This window comes from Brachyhypopomus gauderio, chromosome 4, assembly GCF_052324685.1.
Source record: "Brachyhypopomus gauderio isolate BG-103 chromosome 4, BGAUD_0.2, whole genome shotgun sequence".
NCBI lineage: Eukaryota > Metazoa > Chordata > Actinopteri > Gymnotiformes > Hypopomidae > Brachyhypopomus > Brachyhypopomus gauderio.
This window is the reverse complement of record NC_135214.1, coordinates 5,373,221-5,392,505: the sequence shown is the minus strand read 5'-3', so window position 1 is coordinate 5,392,505 and position 19,285 is coordinate 5,373,221. Positions and strand designations below refer to the sequence as shown.

Here is a 19,285-nt window from a genome sequence, read left to right as displayed (position 1 = left end):
AGGCCATTGCATTTATTACTGTTTACATGAAATACGTGAAGACCCGTCTTCTGCTAATAACAGGATAAGACACAGGCACGGAATAAGAGGTAAACTTGATATATGTATTGTAAAAAAAACTACGAAATAAGAGTCTATGAGCTTACTAGTGTTAAAGCAAATATTACAGTCAACAAAACACTTTAGGAAAGAAAAAAAAACGTTGTGAAATGGTGTCTTTCCATTGTCTACTACAGTTTTATTTCACTCTCACAGGAAACACTGATATCCCAGTAAGACGGCCGAATCACTGTGTGCTGGCCCCAACCCCACACCTATGATTACTGTATCAGTAATTCACTGCAGAATGACAATTATGTAAATGAGTTTGAAGACTACGGTCTCTCATCTTATTACTGCGATCTTAAAAGAGCAAATCTTCCAAGATGAATCCCAGGACAGAAAAACGGTGAACCTAAAAAATCTTGATATACATCCTACTTTTAAAACCATCAGCTCACTGACACCTTCCCCGTTAAACTCTCTGTCTCCCCAGTAATGATGAGTGTTACCGTTCCCGTGGTATGCATAGTCGGTGGCAGTCAGCTGCAATCATTTGCTATGATGAAATAAATGAGAAGCAAAATTCCCTCGCCACAGCCCACCACTGGGATCCTGTTAAACCCATTTCCCAATGCCCTACTTTTCAAATTTGTGTCAGTTCAGGAGATGTCATTTGCAACTCATGGATACCTTTTTATTAATTACATCTGCCTGCATAAAAAAAAAAAAACTAATTATCATTCCCACTATTGCAAAAAGGCCAAAACTGCCATCAGCAGTTCATGCCCTGCTGAGAGTTTACAATCTTCTAGAAACCACAAGGCCAACAGAGTCAAGGTCATTGAATTAATGAGCTAATTAATGTACAGCTACTGCACATCCAATTTGCTGTAGAATGAGGCAGAAGTGCATGTTGTGAATACTTACAGTTATTTGTGTCTTTAGCCACTGCAATAATCCCCATTGGCTGGTGAGGTATATCAGCACGCAGCACTTTGGTGTCACTTCCTGTGAACTTGTTGGTGCGGAGTACTGCCCGCCGGGCCCAGTCGGACCAGAAGATGTAGTTCCCATGAATAGCCAGGCCAAAAAAGGTGCCCGACCCTGACCTGACCACAACCTGCCAACACACAGTTTCAGCTGCTTGACAATTGCAAATGTTGTGCCTTAAAGCTATTTACACTTATGATGCTTCGTCGGACATGGAAAAAAAACATACAATACAAATAGAGCATATGCTATTGGTATATAACGGCAACAAAGAAAAACTCCACACTGAATGCTGGAGTAAAGTATGTTTGAGGCGGCTAAAACTAACGTACGAGCAGAGGACATGTACGGACCACAATCCCCCAGCAACCAGTTTAGCCCAGATGCTGCGAGTGTTAATGCAAGTGTCACGCCGACGGACACAAATATACATCACAGGGCGCCTTGTGGGAGCTCCCGGGCCGGAGACAGGAGGATGTCCCGTGGCTCAGGACTCCGCCATTAGCAGGAACACGCTTGTAGCCGTGATCACATTAGCCCTGCCACCGTGGCGGGATTAATAGGACAGGTGTTGATTAAGAGAGCCCAGCTTGAGCAAACAACAACTGGCGATCAGAGGAGAAGAGACAGGGAGTGGGCCAGATGGGTTTTGATAGAGCATATTGGCTGGAAATTAAATTTGTGGGTTGCAAGCTTTCTACACCAACACCAATTATCTGTGTTTATTGAACGTAAGAGTTGTCAAATACAGTCGCGAGTTAACTACAATACACGAGCGCGAGTGTTTGCTCCCGCCCGGCTCATGAGGTAGGAGGGAGAATATGAAATCACAAACAAAAGGAAGAGCTGTTCGCATCAACCGCTATCAAACGGCATTTCGGAGCTTTTGATGGGAGCCAAGCACGAGGAGTGTGCGGAGGGATCCCAGCAGATATCAGTCTACGCATGATAGACACGCAGTCACGTGGCTCGGAAAGGTGGAGACGAGAGTGCCGCTTGCCTGTACAAACCCCCCCCCCCCCCCCCCCCCCCCACCGGCCACCCAATTCCCGCCGAGGTGTCGGTATCCGGCAGCTGTGTTGACAATCAGCTTTACTTAATGTTTCACATTTTAATTGGCCGTCTGACAGACCAGTCCTGTAGGGGTCTTAAAGTAAGCCTTCATTAGCAGCCAGGGGCTTTGGAAGGGAACCGGGGGGAGGCTGAAGGGTAAGACACTGGAGTAGTATGACCCAGACCAGGCCGGCTCATGTGTAACTAATTGAGGTGGACCAAGGACCCGGCTTGCCGAGGTCACGCCAAGCACAAATTGAAAACTGAAGCTGAGCGAAATCACAGCGGGGAGGATTACCGCCCAGCCGCAGGCCCTCACAGCTGAGCTGGAAGGCCTGAACATGTTCCAGCCTCCACAATTATAACTACTTACTTGTTTTTTTTTTGAGAGGGATAATTAATCACAATTAAACTGATCCTGGCCACACTGCATCAGCAAATGCTAATGAGTAACTGCAGCGTGGTGTCGCCTCGATTATCCCCCCCCGATCACATCACCGCGCTTCACGTGCCAGCGCACAAAACTCCCCTTCACGTTTAAACACCTACAAGGAGAAAAAGGCTATAAAACTTCTCTGCTCCTCGTTTTTCAGAGAGGATCCTTGTTTACTCCAGTAGTGGATTCATTAATTGGTTTAGTAGTGCATCAAAAAGATGTGACACTTAGCGAGGGTACGTTTTTCTTCATTCAGCACAGCTCTTTTCAGGGTTTAATGTGGCATGTTCTGTCCAGAGTCTGTTGGATCATGAAAAAAAATGGGATCTTGGGCAAGTTTCTTATTGAAGAAAAAGGTGGGGGGGGGGGATGGAGTGGCACTCACATGCCTGCTGGAGCCGTCATATTCACACCGCTCGATCTTCCCTAGGCTCCCGTCCGAGAAGTAGAGCTTCTCCGCTCGGTGGTCAATGGTGAGTCCATTAGGAGTGAACACGTCTGTGCTAATGACCACTCTGATGTTGTTCCCGGACAGCGTGGCGCGCATGATGCTCGGACGCTGCTCGTTCCAGTTGGTCCAGAACAACAGGCTGCGAAACACAAACGGGCCCAGAGTGTCAAAGCTACAGGAGCAGAGGGAAGGTCTGAAAGTCAAATCGTCAGTTCCAGTTCAAATGGCCCGGTTCTCCTGACAGCAATCCAAGGCACATACTACACCGTAGGGAGATGGAAAACTCTCAGAACAGAGAATAAAGAGACCCTCAGTGATTTTACAGCCTTCTTTCCAAACAGTCCCTTGACAAAAGTATAACTTCTGCCAACTAAGAGGAAACTGGTGCAGTACACAGTGCTGTGCCAGTAGCTCGTCTCAGGTTACAGTCTAATTAATAGCACTCTGTAGTCCATATGAAATTGTGCCAAATTATGAGCTAAGGACAGTCGCTCAGAGGTTGAGAATTTAATTTAGCCAGCAAACACAGGGTCAGCAAATTCTCTGAATACAATTACAGCACAGTGTTCATCCCTAGTGGCTATGGCTGTCAATCCATTGTCTTAAATGTTTTTTTTTTCTTCGAACAAACCAGTTGAAGAGGTCAAAACAATTAGATTGTTTTTTCTGATTCTGTTTCACTGGATGCATCTTTTTGCATGTCACAATCGTACATATTAACAATTCATTTTTTACATCATGTTAGGAGCGAAGTTGAAAACACTTATTTGTGAAGTAAAATTACATAACTTGAATATGTCTTCCCAACAGGGCCTGCTAATGAATCATTTATGTAATTGTAATGAAGATCTGTTCAGTTTGTTGATGTGTTTCATTTAGCCTACACAATGGCATAATACATGAGCTCTGTCTGGGGACCCTTACAAAGCACCTGTGAGAGCACTCAAGAGCTTGTGGTGCAACAATCAGTTAGAAAAAAAATCTTTTACAGTCTAATGCTGGTATAAAATGTCTTTTCTTTCATCTTCCATTTTCAAATTTGGTTATAGCCTGCTTAGTTTTCAGTTATTGTGAAGCGCTTTGAGCATTTCACGCAAGAACACTTAAACAAGAAGAAGAGTGCAATTGTGTTATTATTAGTAGTGGTAATAGTAGCAGCATGGGTGAATAGAATATGAAGGCTGTATGGTGGCAGTATAAGTGAATCTTAAGTAGCTAGCTCCAGTCCGTCACTGACCTTTGACACTCGTCCAGTGCTAGGACGTGTGGGTGGTCATCCTCAGACATGGAAACCACAGCCTGTCTGTTGAAGGCGCCGTGGCGGCTCTGGTCCACTGTGTGTCTGCTAATGGTGGAAGTGGTAGAGCTGGTCCAGAAGACGGTGTCCCAGGCTCGGTGATAGGCCAGACCCTCAACAGAGCCCGCATCTGTAGAAAGGGGCCAGGAAGTAAAGACACACATCAGCAATAGATGAATCAAATACTGTTTCAGACCAAACACTGTAATGAGAATCAATCAGTGTGGTTACAGTAAGTATACAGATTGTCTAGTACCCAGTTCTGTGAAGAATGAGCATTTCAATCAAAGAAAAAATAAATAAATATATGTTTACATTTATATATAGAGAGATATTTTCCCTTCAAAATGCTATGCGAAAGATTCCACAAATAAAAAGTGAGCAGTATAAGATATAACTTGCCAATGGTGGAGCATTTAAAAGCATTTAAGTGAATATCTGTAGGAGTCCATCACTGATTAGTTGTTCACGATGAAAGATGCCTGACAGCATGTTTCTCTGGAAGTAGCTAGGAAGACCAGGGAGTAATTAATAGGGTGCATGTGGCTTAATTAGGCGAATATGGATGGATGATTAACATCTTTGCTCCCTTGCAGTGACAGCGTATGTGTGTGTGTGTGTGTGTGTGTGTGTGTGTGTGTGTGTGTGTGTGTGTGTGTGTGTGTGTGTGTGTGTGTGTGTGTGTGTGTGTGTGTGTGATAGTGTTTTTGTGGGGAGCAGGTGGGTGGCACATTTGTGTATGCAAGCATTTTTTATCTATAAATGCAAAAAAAAAAAACCTTTGGAGTTACTTGGGTTACATAAGTGTCCCCTAAAATAGGACCATATCTTTGAAGACATAATGACAACTAAGACTTATTTAACAAACTAGACACACAGTCTTTCACAGTGCAATACTGTTACGCCCCTGTTCTTCTGGGAGTGCCATCACTCCAGTCTTCTGACTGATGTTATGGTCTTTAGACTCCGCCCCTCTAACGGCACACCTGGGGATAATTACCAGTGCTGGATAAAGACTACCTTCCCAGCCTTGAGAGGGGGACTCTGTTACACGCTGGCTGTCTACACATACGTGCCTGGACACTTTCAAACCTCTACTGCCTTCTGGATGTTTTAAGGCAGCTTAGGTTAGTCTTCCGTTTCTTGTTTAGACTTCAACCTTGTGCCCGCTAGCTTAGTTAGAGCAGCCTGCTGGAAGACTTCCGTCCTGCCCTAGTCTTTTGATCTGTTTTATTTTTTACATTTGAGCTACACAGAATGGCCGTTTTTGTTCCTGTCAGGTAGATTGTAGAGTTATCTCACACCAGTAACTGGTGTAGTTTTATAACTGTAAACTACTAAATAACTGTAGTTTCCCCCAACCTATCATGAACTTTAGTTTACCCAAACATCTGAGTCTAGTCTATTGATAAATAAATATGGCATCATTGCATCTACTCTGTGACTCTGACACGTGTGCTTGTGTTCTTTGTTAAGGTGTTCTTTGGGGTCAGCTGAGGCGTCTCCCGTGTAATGAGTCTCAGTGTCATGCTGTATTTAAAACACAAAGGTAAATGATGGAAGAAAACAGGTCAACCTTTTATGTTTAGTACCTACTGTATTTTTGTTTCTGCCACTAAAATCTTCCAAACGGTATCTGTAGCTTCCATGTCTGGCACCGAGGACGGGAGCCATTTTGTCACTATTTTTTCTCCATCTCAGTTTAGGCATAAGCTGCTTGAATAAATTGAGACCATAGTAAAATATTTTACTAAAAGAAAAGCTGTTGTTGATTTTGTTCCAGTGTTCTGGGTTAGCGACATGCTACAGAACCCAGACACTTGTTTTAGATTACAAACTGCACGCCCAAGCACTGAGGTAACAAAGCTGCCTCGTGCTTTTGTACAGCTGAGATGAAGACTTGATGTTTATATGTATGTGGTGGTTTTAGAGCATATAGTATCTCCAAAGACAAAACTGCGTGCTTCTAGGCATGTTTTGTTTTGGTTTTTTTAAGCAAATTTGAGATGGGCTGCAATATAATGTTTGAAGAGCAGCAGACTCCTCTGTGGTATCCCACTGATCGCTCTTGCTTGACATTCTTCTTATGGCGGACTTGTGATCGCACATGTCTTCTTGCTTTACAGAAGCCTGCCTGCCGTCAGCTGCCACCCCAGATGTCTTGGTCCAGGGCTCTGAGGGTCCTTCAGCACTGCGAGGTTCTTTCAGCATTAGCATGTGGAACTCAAGTCTCTTATGATCTGGCCATACTGCACCATTTTGCATATATTGCATGTAACCAAGGTTACCATTTTTTTTTTTGCCATCCATGACTTCTCGTCAAAAGAACCCATATCTTCCGCGTTTGATATTATTCAATATTTGACATTTATTATTTTTACTCCACATTTCAGTCGCAGACACATTCATGGCAGTGTGTAGGTGATTCAAAAACTTTTCCTTCAACTGCAGTGAAGAAGGCTGTACAGCTAAGAGATGGAGACGTGATGGAAGTGAACAACAAGGAGACAATAGTGCTGCTTCTGCCAGCTGTGCTGCTCATATTGAACATGATAAATGACCATTTGTGAGCCTTGCAAAGCTGTATTGCATAACCCAATGACTGCAGCATTGTGGTGAAACCAGGTGAATCCATTTCAGTGTGATATAACACTAACAAGTCTAGTCTAGTGTGACCAGTAAACACAATAAATAATTAAAGAAATGAATAATGAAATCATGGCTGAGTAACTGACGTGCCATTTGCTTTTGTGTTTTCCTTTATTGTTCGACACTAACAGCTGGTAAAGCACAAGCCATCTTCCATTTGTGATGTTATTCAAAAGAACTGATTATGGATTATATAATGGTGATGTGCGTTTTAAAAAATTGCAGAGGTTAAGCAAAACATGTTTTGCTCAAAATTGCTCTGAGTTAAATCTGAGTAAATCTGAGTTCTTATGAATATACGTTTTAATATTCACAAGAATACTTAACAATTTGTTGGTTTTTGAACAAACAAACTGGAAATGCCAGTGTGAGCTAACATAAACAGGAGAGACAAAAGGGGAAATGGAAATCACTGTAGAGATAACTGTCCATGTATGGCTGGACTGGACTATTCTGTGGTCACCCTTAACCGTAATGGAATGGCTCAGTGTTGTGGTCACTCCATGCTGTGTACGACACAGTTCGACACACAAGCTTCTGTTGTCCTGTAATAACTTCTGTTATGTACAGCCTGTCATGAGAGAAGACCGAGGTGACTTTTTTTTTTTGGATAAAGGTCACAAAGCTCACGCGATCTGCACTACATCATAACTGGACACTCGCGCCTATTTCTGTGCAGTTGCAGGAACAGAAGGCAACACCGCGAATCACTCAAGGTTAATGAGAACCTTCTGTTCGGAGGGAAAACTGGGGCTTACAGAGCGCACGTCGCAAACCACCTTGTTTAGGCTACAATTAGATAAACGATTGTTTTGCATGCAGATGAGAACGTGTGGCACAACTGGCTCATTAGACCCATAATTTGTAATAAGGTGCCATTAGGCACTGAACTTTTACATTGTATGCTAGCGTCAGAAACAGATATTGATTGCTACTAAAATGCCTCCCTAGCTGTATATATTACATAGAGAAATCAATAACCATGACAGTCGGGATCCTAAAATGCATCAGCCCCCCTCCCCCCTTATTTGTGCTACACTTCTGAGGAGGGCGGAAACAAGACAAGCGATTTTAATCCATCAATACTGGGAGCAAAGAGAGAGATTCAATGTTTTAAACATCATTTTTGACAGTTAAATTGCTTTCGTTTAGTTGAAGAAAAATGGAGGTGGCCATTATAACACTCTTACTGGGCGTAGCATGCAGTGGGACGCAGCAATGCATCATGGGTCCCGCCACTTAAGGTTTCCAGCAAATGGCTTTTCACAAAATGGTTGCTAAGAGGCCGGAATGGATATAGTAGCAGAACATCTAACAGCATGTGGGTCACTGCACTGACAACTCGACATCATGATGAAAACATATCCCTCGGTGCATACATACTGCCCAGTCTTGCGTTATCCTCTGGAGATTCGAGATTTTCTGTCTGAGCAGCAGAAGTCCAGCTCCTGCTCTAAATTAAGTGATCTAACTGGCACCCATTTTCAAATGTCAACTCCAGCTTTCACATATGCCACATGAAGATAAATAAGGAGTGTTAAACTTACTGTCAACTATGATTTCCCTTCCAGTCCAGTCATCGTTAATCATCTGGATATTCCCATAATGGATGTCACTGAAGAATATCCGATTGGGCTCCGAGGTGTGCTGCCGGTAGTCAAACGTCAGCGCTATGACGTTCTTGAAGAAGTCTGGGTTCTCGAAGGGCTGGAGCGGGGAGTTGAGGTCGTTCTCGTCCGAGAGGTGGATGCTTTTCAGAATGGTGCGCTCCGAGTACAGCAGGTAGCCTTCGTACCTCTGGCAGGCAAAGCCGTCCTCCGCCAGGTAGCCGTGAGCGCACGAGCACGTCCTTCTGCCGCTGCCCAGGTGGAAGCAGAGCTGTTGACAGCCGCCGTTGCTCCTGGCACAGGGGTTAGTACCTACAGGACACAGGGGTTAGTACCTACAGGACACAGGGGTTAGTACCTACAGGACACAGGCCGCGTCATTACAGTCACCAAAATGTGCCCCTGAAAGCTGATTTTAATGACACACGGGCTGACACTGCAATCGGCACAAGTGCCGTGGCGCTTGAATTTCGGCGTGACTCTGCAATACAAAGAGGCGACAAAGAAGCGTCGGGCAGGGGGAAATAACCAGAAGATTAAGTTGAAACCTCAACCTTTCTCCCGGCCTTTGTCAAAGACTTTCACGTCCTTCAGATTGACGCCCAGGCCGCTCCTCAGCGTCACTGCCTCCGCCGCATCGCTCTTCAGTCCACGGCGGATGGAGCCGTTGGCGTGAGCCCTGCCAGGCGGTGCCAGGGAAACGCAGAACAGAGTTGGGGGTTAGTGTATATTGAAAGCACAGAGGCTGGCCTGAACGCAGAAGCCAGCACGCGTGGTGAACATCAAGTCGTTGATCTTTCCCAAGGAATAACAGAGTGTTATGCAGGGTCTTGGAGCTTCCAGGCATGGGAATGGTTAATCCTCCAAAACTGTGGCATCTGGCTTTGTGGACCACTTTGGAAAGCACACCATTTAGCAAAAATAATAAATTACCTGTCAGACCAGTAGATGTAAGCTCCGAACACCGCCACGGAGAACAGGTCCACGTTGGAGGCTGACAGTACAATCTCACGGCTCTCCCCAGTCTCAAGGTTGATCCTCTCTATCTTGTCGGTTCGGGCGTCGCACCAGTATAATCTATTTTCCTGGAAAGCAATTTGAAAATGCACATCAGCGCATCCCCTTTTGAGCAGACCCATTTTATCAGCAGCCGGAGAAGAGGGATGGATGGCGGAGAGAAGAACTCCAGAGTGTCCTGGCCTACCTCGTAGTCAATGGAGATCCCGTTGGGCCAGGCGATACCAGAGCTAACGAGCATGACCTGATCTGAACCGTCCAGCCGCGCCCGACCTATGCAAGGGTTCTTCCCCCATTCTGTCCAGAATAAGTACCTGTGAAATGAAAGATGGAGACCGCTGCTGTAAGAAATCTGGCCAGCGAGCACAAAACCTTCAGCCTGTTCAATCACACCTGTGCCAGCGTTTTAAATATAGACTGTTTATACAAGTGGACTGGATGACATCAGCTCAAAAGCGATGCCACTCTGTGTATGACGCCCTCTAGTGGCTGTCAAGCAACACCTCCGCCCAGTCCCATGAGAGTGAACCTTCGTTTCAAATGGCACATTTGCCTTTTAGCAGTTGTGCTCTTTCAAGTCTATAAACTCTCCTTGTGCTAATATCTCTCCCTTTTTATTTATAATGAATGGGTTTTCTAGAAATTATATGATGTGAGTGGCAGTGATTGGCTGTTTTGATTGACACTGATGTCATGAACTCGAGAGCAACTATATTAAGATTCTTTTGACATCTTTAAACAATTTTTTTTTTACTGTTTTACTGTAGTAGTACGTTTGTTTGCCTTTATATGTCTGAAGTTCTAACAAACTTCTCTGCTGTTGTTTTAGCGGCTAAGTGCCCTGTACCTCGCATTAGAGTCCCTAATTTTAACGAACTAGCTAGCTAACATTAGTGAGATGGTTAAAATGGCATTGCAACACTTTGCATCACAAATGAGCTCAGCTTGAGTGTTACATCATCGTTTGTGTCATGGCACATTAAATTAATGATTACGAAACTTCCCGTATAACTCTAGCTAACCTTAAATGTCAGACATTCTGCTAAGTTGTTGGGATGTTTTTGTCATGAAGAAATGAAGTGTTTCCAACATGGTTGGTGAAAATGAAGACACGTAGTCTGCTGGGAAACATAAAAAAGGCAAACACCATGGACTCGTTTGTCACTTTTAGGTCACCGATGATATTGCATACCCTCTCTGTGGATGTACTGCAATGGCTCTAGGCTGGTCCAGGCCTTCAGAGATCACCACAGACCGGTACATGCCATTCACACGGGCAATTTCAATAAGGTTGAGACCATGATCTGTCCAGTACAGGTTGCCTTTATGGGAAACAACAGTGGGTATTTCAGTTCAAGAACAACAGGACAAAGCAAAATGACCATAATGAAAGAAACACGAGTCAGTTGCTGTGAATTATTATGGTAGACCACATCTTGTCCTGAATATTGCGTAACATTTTCAAATGTCTGACCAGCCATCCAATCCACAGCGATGCCCTCTACTCTGCTGATGCCAGTGGTAATAACGTGCTCTCTCCATGTCTGGTCCCGCTTGGCTCTGGAAATGCGGTTCAGGCCCATGTCTGTCCAGTAGACTGTGTCATTGCCTGTAGACAGGGGGCCATATTTCAAAACCAGAGTCAAAACATCGAGCACGACGTGCGTTTCATGCCCCGTGCACCGCGTGTCTTACATCTCCGCTGCACGGAACAGCAGGTACACCACACTTGGACAAAGCAGAGGTTTGCATGCGATGCCATTACTCTAGTTGATTTATTCAACACATCATTTGCATAATCTCAAAACAGCATTTAAACGGCTTGCAAACCTGATGAGACATCGGAGAGCCTACAATCACAGATAATTTACATAAAGCATTGAATATGCTGATCTCTTGCACTAACAGGTTATCACTGGGGGTTGAATGCGTAATTTGACAGCGGAGAGCTACCCTGTTTTTTTTTTTCTGTTTATGTGCTATAAATGGCCCTGGCAGAGGCTACAGCGTGGTGGCGTTTGGTTTATTTGCACCCAGCTAACAGATCTCTTACATGTGACGGGAGCCGGCTGGAAGACCTCCATCCGTTTTGCTCTCCCAACAAGCTGCCTCATAATGGCATGCAAATTGTATGCGGATACAATCAGCTGTCGGGGGCGGAGCCTGTGCCGAGCTGAGCCTGCTCACCTGGGTCCCCGCAGCGTGCTAGCACATGTAGTGGAGGGAACAGGAGACTGTAGGGAACAAGTGTTCAGAGACCCTCTGACCATCTGCCCATTCTGCCTTTAACTGAGGTCAGCAATTACAGAAATGACAGATATTTATGTAAATTATGGGTGTGTCAGGGGGAGGGGTTTTCACAGCTCAGTGTTTAGCTTCCATATTGTTATTTAAGGCAAAGCAATTAAAGCGATTCTGTTGTGTGCCAGTATAGGGGCACACAGTGCACTGTGGCTTTCCTTTGTTTGCTTCTGAAAAAGGAACAATTTCGCCATTTCATTGCACTTGTGTTCAGAGGGGCGCGGGGAGGCGAGGTGGAGCCGTGGGCGTGCGACGCTACACAGTGAGACTTTAGAACATGTGGGTGTTTCTGTGTCTTACAGCCAATGCATTTATGGAAATCAGGGCCTATTTCATGTGACGGGCTTTTAATATGATAATTTGCTGGTGTCACACAAAGACTGCTTCCTCTGTGCTCACTTTTTGCTCCGTGCACACTTGTCACTGCCGAATTCTCCTCAAAACAGGCTGAATCATCTTGCATCTAAGCAATGACACACTCGCGTCAGAATAGTCCATCCCTGGCATGAATAATGCAAAGGGTGACAAAAAACTCCGGGCTTCTCCATAGCCGCCCCTCCTGCCAACTACCCCCATTTGATGGATTGTCCAATATATTACTTTGTGTCCCTTATGATGCTGGCTTTAGGAGATATGAGGCATTTATCTGTGGTGCCTCCAGCATCAACTCACTTAACCCATCTCAACCCTTTATCACTACACGATGTGATGCACTGGCTTGTAGTGCTCCCTTTAATCAGGTAAGAAACTGCAGCTAATATTAGATTGCATGTCTGACAGTAATCGACATGAAAAATGTGATGTGGGGGACGTGGCTCAGGAGTTATGACTGTTCGAAGACGAGCCCGGCGCAGAGAGGGAGGTGGGCGGGCCCAGGGACAGAGTGGTGGGCGTTTACCTGCATGGAAGTCCACGCCCACAGCAAACAGGGTCCCGCCTATGGGCATGAGAGTCTCCGTGTGGTCAGTGGGGTCGAGAGACATTCCACGCACGCCCTCGTGGATGGAGTATATGAGAAAAGAGCTCAGGCCTACCAGAGAGAACGTCAAAAGGCAGACATGAAAAACAAAATCAAGGACCCTCATCGCCACTCCAAAATAACACTAAATAAGATTCTTTATTAAGAAATACAAATGGTCTTCTCCTCCACTGTAAACATAAGGGTCCTTGTCTAACAAGTGGCAAATTAAAGAGCAAAGGCCACATTTATCAAAACGCTTAACATATTCCGTCAAGTAGCCCTCATCTCATGCCTCTTTTGAGTAAAATTTCATCAAAATAGATTTGCATGTGCTATATGCAAGCAACCCGTGTCTGGGCGTTCATCGTCCAATCCCTGCGCGTATCTGTGCTGTGGGCGGGGCTTACGGCGTACCTTCGCAGGAGAGGCGGTCGCTGCGCAGGTGGTAACCCACGGTGCAGGCGCAGCTGCGCGTGTTCTCCGACGTGGGCAGGCAGAGCTGCGAGCAGCCGCCGTTGTTCAGCTGGCAGGCGTTCCTCCCTGCACACGTGAGCACGTGAGAGCATGACAAGGCACGTGAGCAAGGCACGTGAGCTCGAGGGCAGCGCAGACAGTAACGAGACGGGTCCGAATGTGAACAGAGGAGCTAATCGCTGCTTGAGAAGTTTGGATGCCAGATAAATTTACACCGGAGCCTAATGGTAATTCTTTATTCGAGCGGACAGTTCAGTCCACAGCGATGCTGTTAATGGAGCTGCCATTACCCCAAATTATTTGCCTTATAACTCACAAAATGGAAAAGTGATTCCCCAATAAATCTCAACTCTGCAAGGCACTTTTACAGATTGAAAAGAAGGAGAGGATATATTTGTGTTATCAAACGTAATGCGATATTCAGATGATAAACTGTAATAGTCACTCAACATAATCTACGCATGAGTAAATCAACAGCAGATTAAAATCTCTGAAAGAAACAGTCAGCCATTTCTTTCTTTCTTTTTTTTTTTTTAATCATTTACATCTCATTTTACAGGCCATTTTAATTTACATTACAGGCGACCACTCATTTTGACAGAGCATGACAAAGCACCGCCCTCATGCAGATGCTGAGTGCCTTCGGGCTGCTTGTAATGTGCCTCACCTCTCTGGCCGTCCCTGTCGTACACTTTCATGTGCACCACGCCGCTGGTTTTATTGCGCAGCACCACGGGGTGGCGGCCGTCCCGCTTGGCCAACGTCCCCAGCTGGGCCAGATCCTCATCTGCCCACCACAGCTTGCCACCTGTTAAAGCAGATGAATCATTCATTTCCCAGAGCCACATCCAATATGCCATGGCCCGGAGCCGAGTGTTTCTGGATGCCGCTCCGGTACACGACGCGTGGGTACACGACGGTACACGATGCGGGGGTACACGGTATACAACGCGGGGGTTCACGCCGGTAGACGCCGCGTGGGTACACACCGCTACACGACACCCCGGTACACACCGGTACACGATGCTGTCACTCAAGCAGGTGAACTCCACATAGTGGAGCCCGAGGGCTGCAACGTCCCCCTTCCCAACACACGTCCCCCTCCACAGCACACGTCCCCCTCCACAGCACACGTCCCCCTCCACAGCACACGTCCCCCTCCCCAGCACACGTCCCTTTCCACAGCACACGTCCCCCTCCCCAGCACACGTCCCCCTCCACAGCACACGTCCCCCTCCACAGCACACGTCCCCCTCCACAGCACACGTCCCCCTCCCCAGCACACGTCCCCGGAGCTTGTGGGGAGAGCGAGAGGGATCGTTGCCTTTCCCACGCAAGCCAACGAGGCGGCCTGAGACAAAGCAGCCCGGGGACGAGATCCCTCTGTTTACCGAGCAGTGGAGGTGCGGAGGAGGTCGGAGCGGAGCTGCAGATAGCAGGTCCTTCCGCCGTTTCCACTCGGGAGACTCGAGCACGCAACAGAGCGCCCGGTGAGATATTTCTTGGCTTCGAGCCTAGACTACACCTGGGTGCCCCAGCGAGGCAGTTAGACCCCAGACAGCGGGGATCCGGGGAGAGGAGACTAAAAGCCATACAGCATGAACGCACAGCACGCAGGGAAAAGGTAGCCTTCATCTTCTGACACGGAAGCTAAAAAGCGTTCGGGAAAAAGGTTTTCAACAAATGTGCATCATTAGAAAGATAGCGGTTGCATTAAACATGCATTATATAGCCAGGGTACGATTTCTGGTTACCTTTTTATTGCACGAGTAAGGTAAACATAACCTTAGCAGGCATTCAAAGCATGAAAGGAATGCAAATAAATGAAATAAATGCAGTGGTTATGTAGAACTGAAATATTATAGTGAGCACAGCGATGTAATAGTGTCTGTATCAAACAGAGTCTGACAACTTTCATTCAAACCTTGCCATGGGGCCCTTTAACCTCCAGATTTCATAGTTGTGGGAGACAGTTCTGGTATAATACACTGTGCTATATGAAATATGTAATACTTGTCCTGTGTAACTTAATGGTTATGCAGCAGGCTATTATTTTTTATTTTGATATTATATATATATATATATATATATATATATATATATATATATATATATATATATATATATATATATATATATATATATATATATATAAATATATAAATGTATATTTTACATGCAACTACTTTGAAATTCATTGAACTACTTTGCAACTACTTTGAAATTCATTGAAAACAGAAATATTTAATTTAAAAAGAGATCTACAGTTAAACAGGAAAGAAATCAAGTGAAAATCCCCGTCTTGAAATGTGTGTAAAATTGTTAAAGATTCCAGATTCCAGGATTATAGGTATACAACTAGTGGTATCAGCCTCTCTTTGATGTCAAATATCAGTTTTCTGGTCTCATCAATTGGTAAGAAAGAAAATGACAGCCTACCATCAGCCTCCAATGTACCTGACCCTCCAGATTACTTACAATTGGTCATCACCACTGTCAGAACTAATTCGCTGCTATCTGGAGTAGGCGCAGCCTCTGATTGCTTTAGCGTTTCTCATCAGCAACAATTTTCGCTTTAAGCATCTGATGTGATGACAGACGAACCAAATTCTAGACTACCAATAGCATAGCAGAGGCTGCACACTGATCTCAGGTCAGTAAGATAGCTTTAAATTCGTCAGTCATCATGCTCTTCGATTTCCTCTTTGCGGCTTGATTAGGGCTCTGCTTTGAAGCGAGTCATTCATTGGATTTTTTCTAAAGCATCAATCACACAACCAGCATTTACATTGACTCCATAATACACAGGAGCTTCTGCCCAGCATATATTCCCTCTGCAGCTCTCTGCTACCTGCCCGTCACAAGCTGTTCTACACTTGACCGGGAGGTTAGAACCTGAGATTCGTATGGCGGGTGGCTACAATCAGATAGCATTTTCCCCACTGTGCAGATGAAGAGGCATTAAAGGGGCATAACCTGATAACATGGCATGACGGTTAACCTTGGAAAATCTCTTTAAATGAGTCGCCCTCATTGGAAAGAGATGACGAAGATACTGGTCAAAGATCTTAGATCGCAATCTCGTCCAATCTGTGCATGGTGTTGGCTTACGATGACCCTTGACGCAGTGTCCCAAATAGCTAATCAATTACGCCAATTTTGGAAATCAGAGGGCTAGGAAGAAGTTGTTTGCTCCACATCAGTTCAATAGCTTTGATTAACCTTGAATGAGCCAAACCTGAGCTACAGAATTCGAACACACTTGGAATTTTCCCCACTTTGGGCAGATAACCCACGGACGACAGATCGATGCGGCTGAAAGTGACATTACACATTTCATTTTGCCATATTTATGATGAAAGCCAGCCACCATATGTCTGTGGCATTGTGATTAGTCTTAGCCTGGGGTGCAAACCTGTAGCACAATGTCACCATCGCCCTTTTAATGGAGATAATATGAAGCACGAGTTTACTTTTTAATGGTGTATTGTCCTTTCACACAGGTGTTCACACAGGCTTATTCTATATGTAATATTTATGATCTTTTATAAACTGTATAATGCCCGGTTCACACTACACGATTTTAGGCTGGTTTTTCAGTCGCCGACTGATTGCCGACAGAAACTGTGGTCGGAGGCAAATGGGCGATCAATCGTCGCTCGCTCAGTCGTGTAGTGTGAACTGCTGAAAGACGCTCGCCGAGCAGTCGCCGACTGGTCGCCGACTCGTCGCAGACGACCGGCAGATATCTAGCATAATTCGCCTTTGATGTGTAATATTTAAAACATTGTCTTAATGCGATGAAAACAAGAACAAAAAACAAAAAAACGTAATGGAGGTCTATAAAAAAAAAAGCTCACACACCCCTGGATTTAAGTTTGTAGTGAGAGTGCTGTAGAGTGAGAAAACCAACAGAGGATTAAGAGTGAGGGGAGGATAAAACTTCACCAGATCACCGAGGTAAACTGGGGCTAAAGCAGAAACTGCATTATATGTTAAAATAAGAGTTGTAAAATCAATACGAGCATTCAGAGTGAACCAGGAGTTTGAAGCGTGAGTGAGTGAAGCGTGATATGAAGTGTGAGAACTCTGGCAGTGCAGTTTTGCACATTGTGATGCCTCTGGAGAGGTTTTGAAGGAAAGCAGCAAAAAGAGCCTTTCAATAGTCCGACAAGAAACAAAAGGCATACAATTTCCTCAGCATCAGAAGGTAAGAGTAAAGTCCTGAGCTTGACAATATAATGCAACGCTCATGATACGTGTGTCAAACATTCACTGACTATAAAGAATGACTCTTAATATATGTACTTGTGTTGAAGGTGAAATCAGAACGTTAACTGTGAAGATGAGCGCTATTACATTTAAGGATAGATGACTGCCAATTTAAATCATCTCAGTCTTAGATGAATCTAACTGAATAAAACTGCTGTATCCAGATTAATGTGATGGAGACAGTTAGAAATCCCAACACACGCAGATGGCAAATTGTTCTTAGTGTGGTATAAATTTGGGTATCATCAGCATAAAAACGAAAGCTCACGCAAACGTTCCTAATGATCTGCCCCAAAAGGTAAAACATAAATATTCAACTATAATGGCCCTGTGAATGGTTCTGCACGCAATGAAGATGTTAAGAGTCTGTCACACAAGAAAATCATTCACAACCATAATCAAAGCAGTTTCAGTGATACACCCAGCTAAAAAAATGTAAGGATTTTAACCAGAAATAGAAGATTAGACATTGGACCATCGTTTCTAAGGATGTCTGTAGCACAACCAAATGTCCTTGGAAGAGGAATGACAGCAGCTAGTTTGAGGTTCAGGCGAGACAAATCTAGTGATGAAAGGAGAATTAACAGTAGTACAGGACAGAATAGGAAGAAGGTTGAGTGTTAAAGTAGTACACGTCCTGTTGGAGATGAGCTTACTGATGCAGAACAAGTCAAAATGACAACTGAACAGGCAGAACTGAAGTCAGCTGGGTCAGAAACAGGAGAAAAACAAAGCACTGATAAAAATATAGCAAATATGTAGGAAATACGTTATACTGTTCAACAGAGCAGACAGATATATTTATAGGAGTAAGTCATGTCAAACGCCTGTTTTGGATACCCAAGCTTTCATTAATTAGGTGAGAAAAGTAAGAACCGCTTGTAGATCTGCAAGGCTTATTGTAGTTTATCTAATGCTGATCTTATAGTTTAACAATAAGTTTAAGAGCATTGCAGCCAGATTGTCTATTTTGGTAATCATGTTTTACGTGAGCAGAATTCTGCAGAATAAAAGGGAGAGTACTTCAAATGAAAAAACAAATGAAGATATTACTCACATTTAGAGTAAGAGTAAAATTCTCCACAAGGGGGACTATTAGATGCAAAATAGCTTTAGTGCTTCACATTAATGATATTATGTGTCCTTGTTAAGAGAGAAGGGAGACTATATCTTTTAAGGAGCCACAGAACCAATAGTAGTAACTCCAGTAACAAAATCAGAGAAGCATTCAAACCGTACGTTTAAGATTTCTTTACTAGAGAAAAGGATATAAGTATGAATTTAAATTAAATAATAATTAGAAAAGCTCATGTACATAGCTTATAAAATAATGATAAAATCTGCAGAAATGCAAAATGTGGCCTTAATTATGAAGGGGTAATGAAACCTGTTGAGCAAAGTTTAGTCAATCTCACTGAAACATGCTGCAAAAATATGTTTGGTTTCTCAACCAAACGTAAGGTTTGTCAACATGAATGTTAAATACAATAGTGCCAATTAGAATAGCACCAATCAGAAGCAATGTTAGGAAAATAGGGCTTAAGAGAGTTTAAAAAACTCAGAGAGGAACACGTGCATGAAATGACAAGGATGATAAATGAAAACTACAAGGGGAGAGGCAGAATCAGTCTTGAAATGCTAAGCATTCAAAATACATTTGGCAAGTCAGATCAGTAAGTGACGGCAAGGCCACGCCCCCGCCCAGTCAGACGTGTCTCATCAAGATACGAGTAGC

The 19,285-nt window shown here is 44.3% G+C and overlaps 1 protein-coding gene and 1 long non-coding RNA gene across 9 annotated transcripts in view; one reads left to right on the top strand and one right to left on the bottom strand.

Moving 5' to 3' along the window:
• lrp1bb (low density lipoprotein receptor-related protein 1Bb) overlaps positions 1 to 19,285 on the bottom strand; it is a 211,034-nt gene that overhangs the window by 57,338 nt on the left and 134,411 nt on the right. For all 8 annotated transcript variants that reach the window (XR_013130308.1, XM_077001734.1, XM_077001727.1 and 5 more), the window contains 12 exons: positions 13,946 to 14,086; positions 13,219 to 13,344; positions 12,742 to 12,873; positions 11,017 to 11,151; positions 10,735 to 10,864; positions 9,730 to 9,856; positions 9,459 to 9,610; positions 9,080 to 9,204; positions 8,466 to 8,837; positions 4,210 to 4,399; positions 2,907 to 3,111; positions 970 to 1,162 (listed from right to left, as the gene is read on the bottom strand). Coding sequence is in view for 7 of the 8 variants with exons in the window: in XM_077001734.1 (XP_076857849.1) it covers positions 970 to 1,162; positions 2,907 to 3,111; positions 4,210 to 4,399; positions 8,466 to 8,837; positions 9,080 to 9,204; positions 9,459 to 9,610; positions 9,730 to 9,856; positions 10,735 to 10,864; positions 11,017 to 11,151; positions 12,742 to 12,873; positions 13,219 to 13,344; positions 13,946 to 14,086 (2,028 nt within the window). In the remaining variant the exon portion in view is untranslated. The remainder of the gene's footprint in view (positions 1 to 969; positions 1,163 to 2,906; positions 3,112 to 4,209; positions 4,400 to 8,465; positions 8,838 to 9,079; positions 9,205 to 9,458; positions 9,611 to 9,729; positions 9,857 to 10,734; positions 10,865 to 11,016; positions 11,152 to 12,741; positions 12,874 to 13,218; positions 13,345 to 13,945; positions 14,087 to 19,285) is intronic.
• On the top strand, positions 5,285 to 7,019 carry LOC143511950 (uncharacterized). The gene is made up of 4 exons (XR_013130309.1): positions 5,285 to 5,396; positions 5,746 to 5,818; positions 6,396 to 6,552; positions 6,663 to 7,019. It is a non-coding gene; the product is annotated as an uncharacterized LOC143511950 (long non-coding RNA).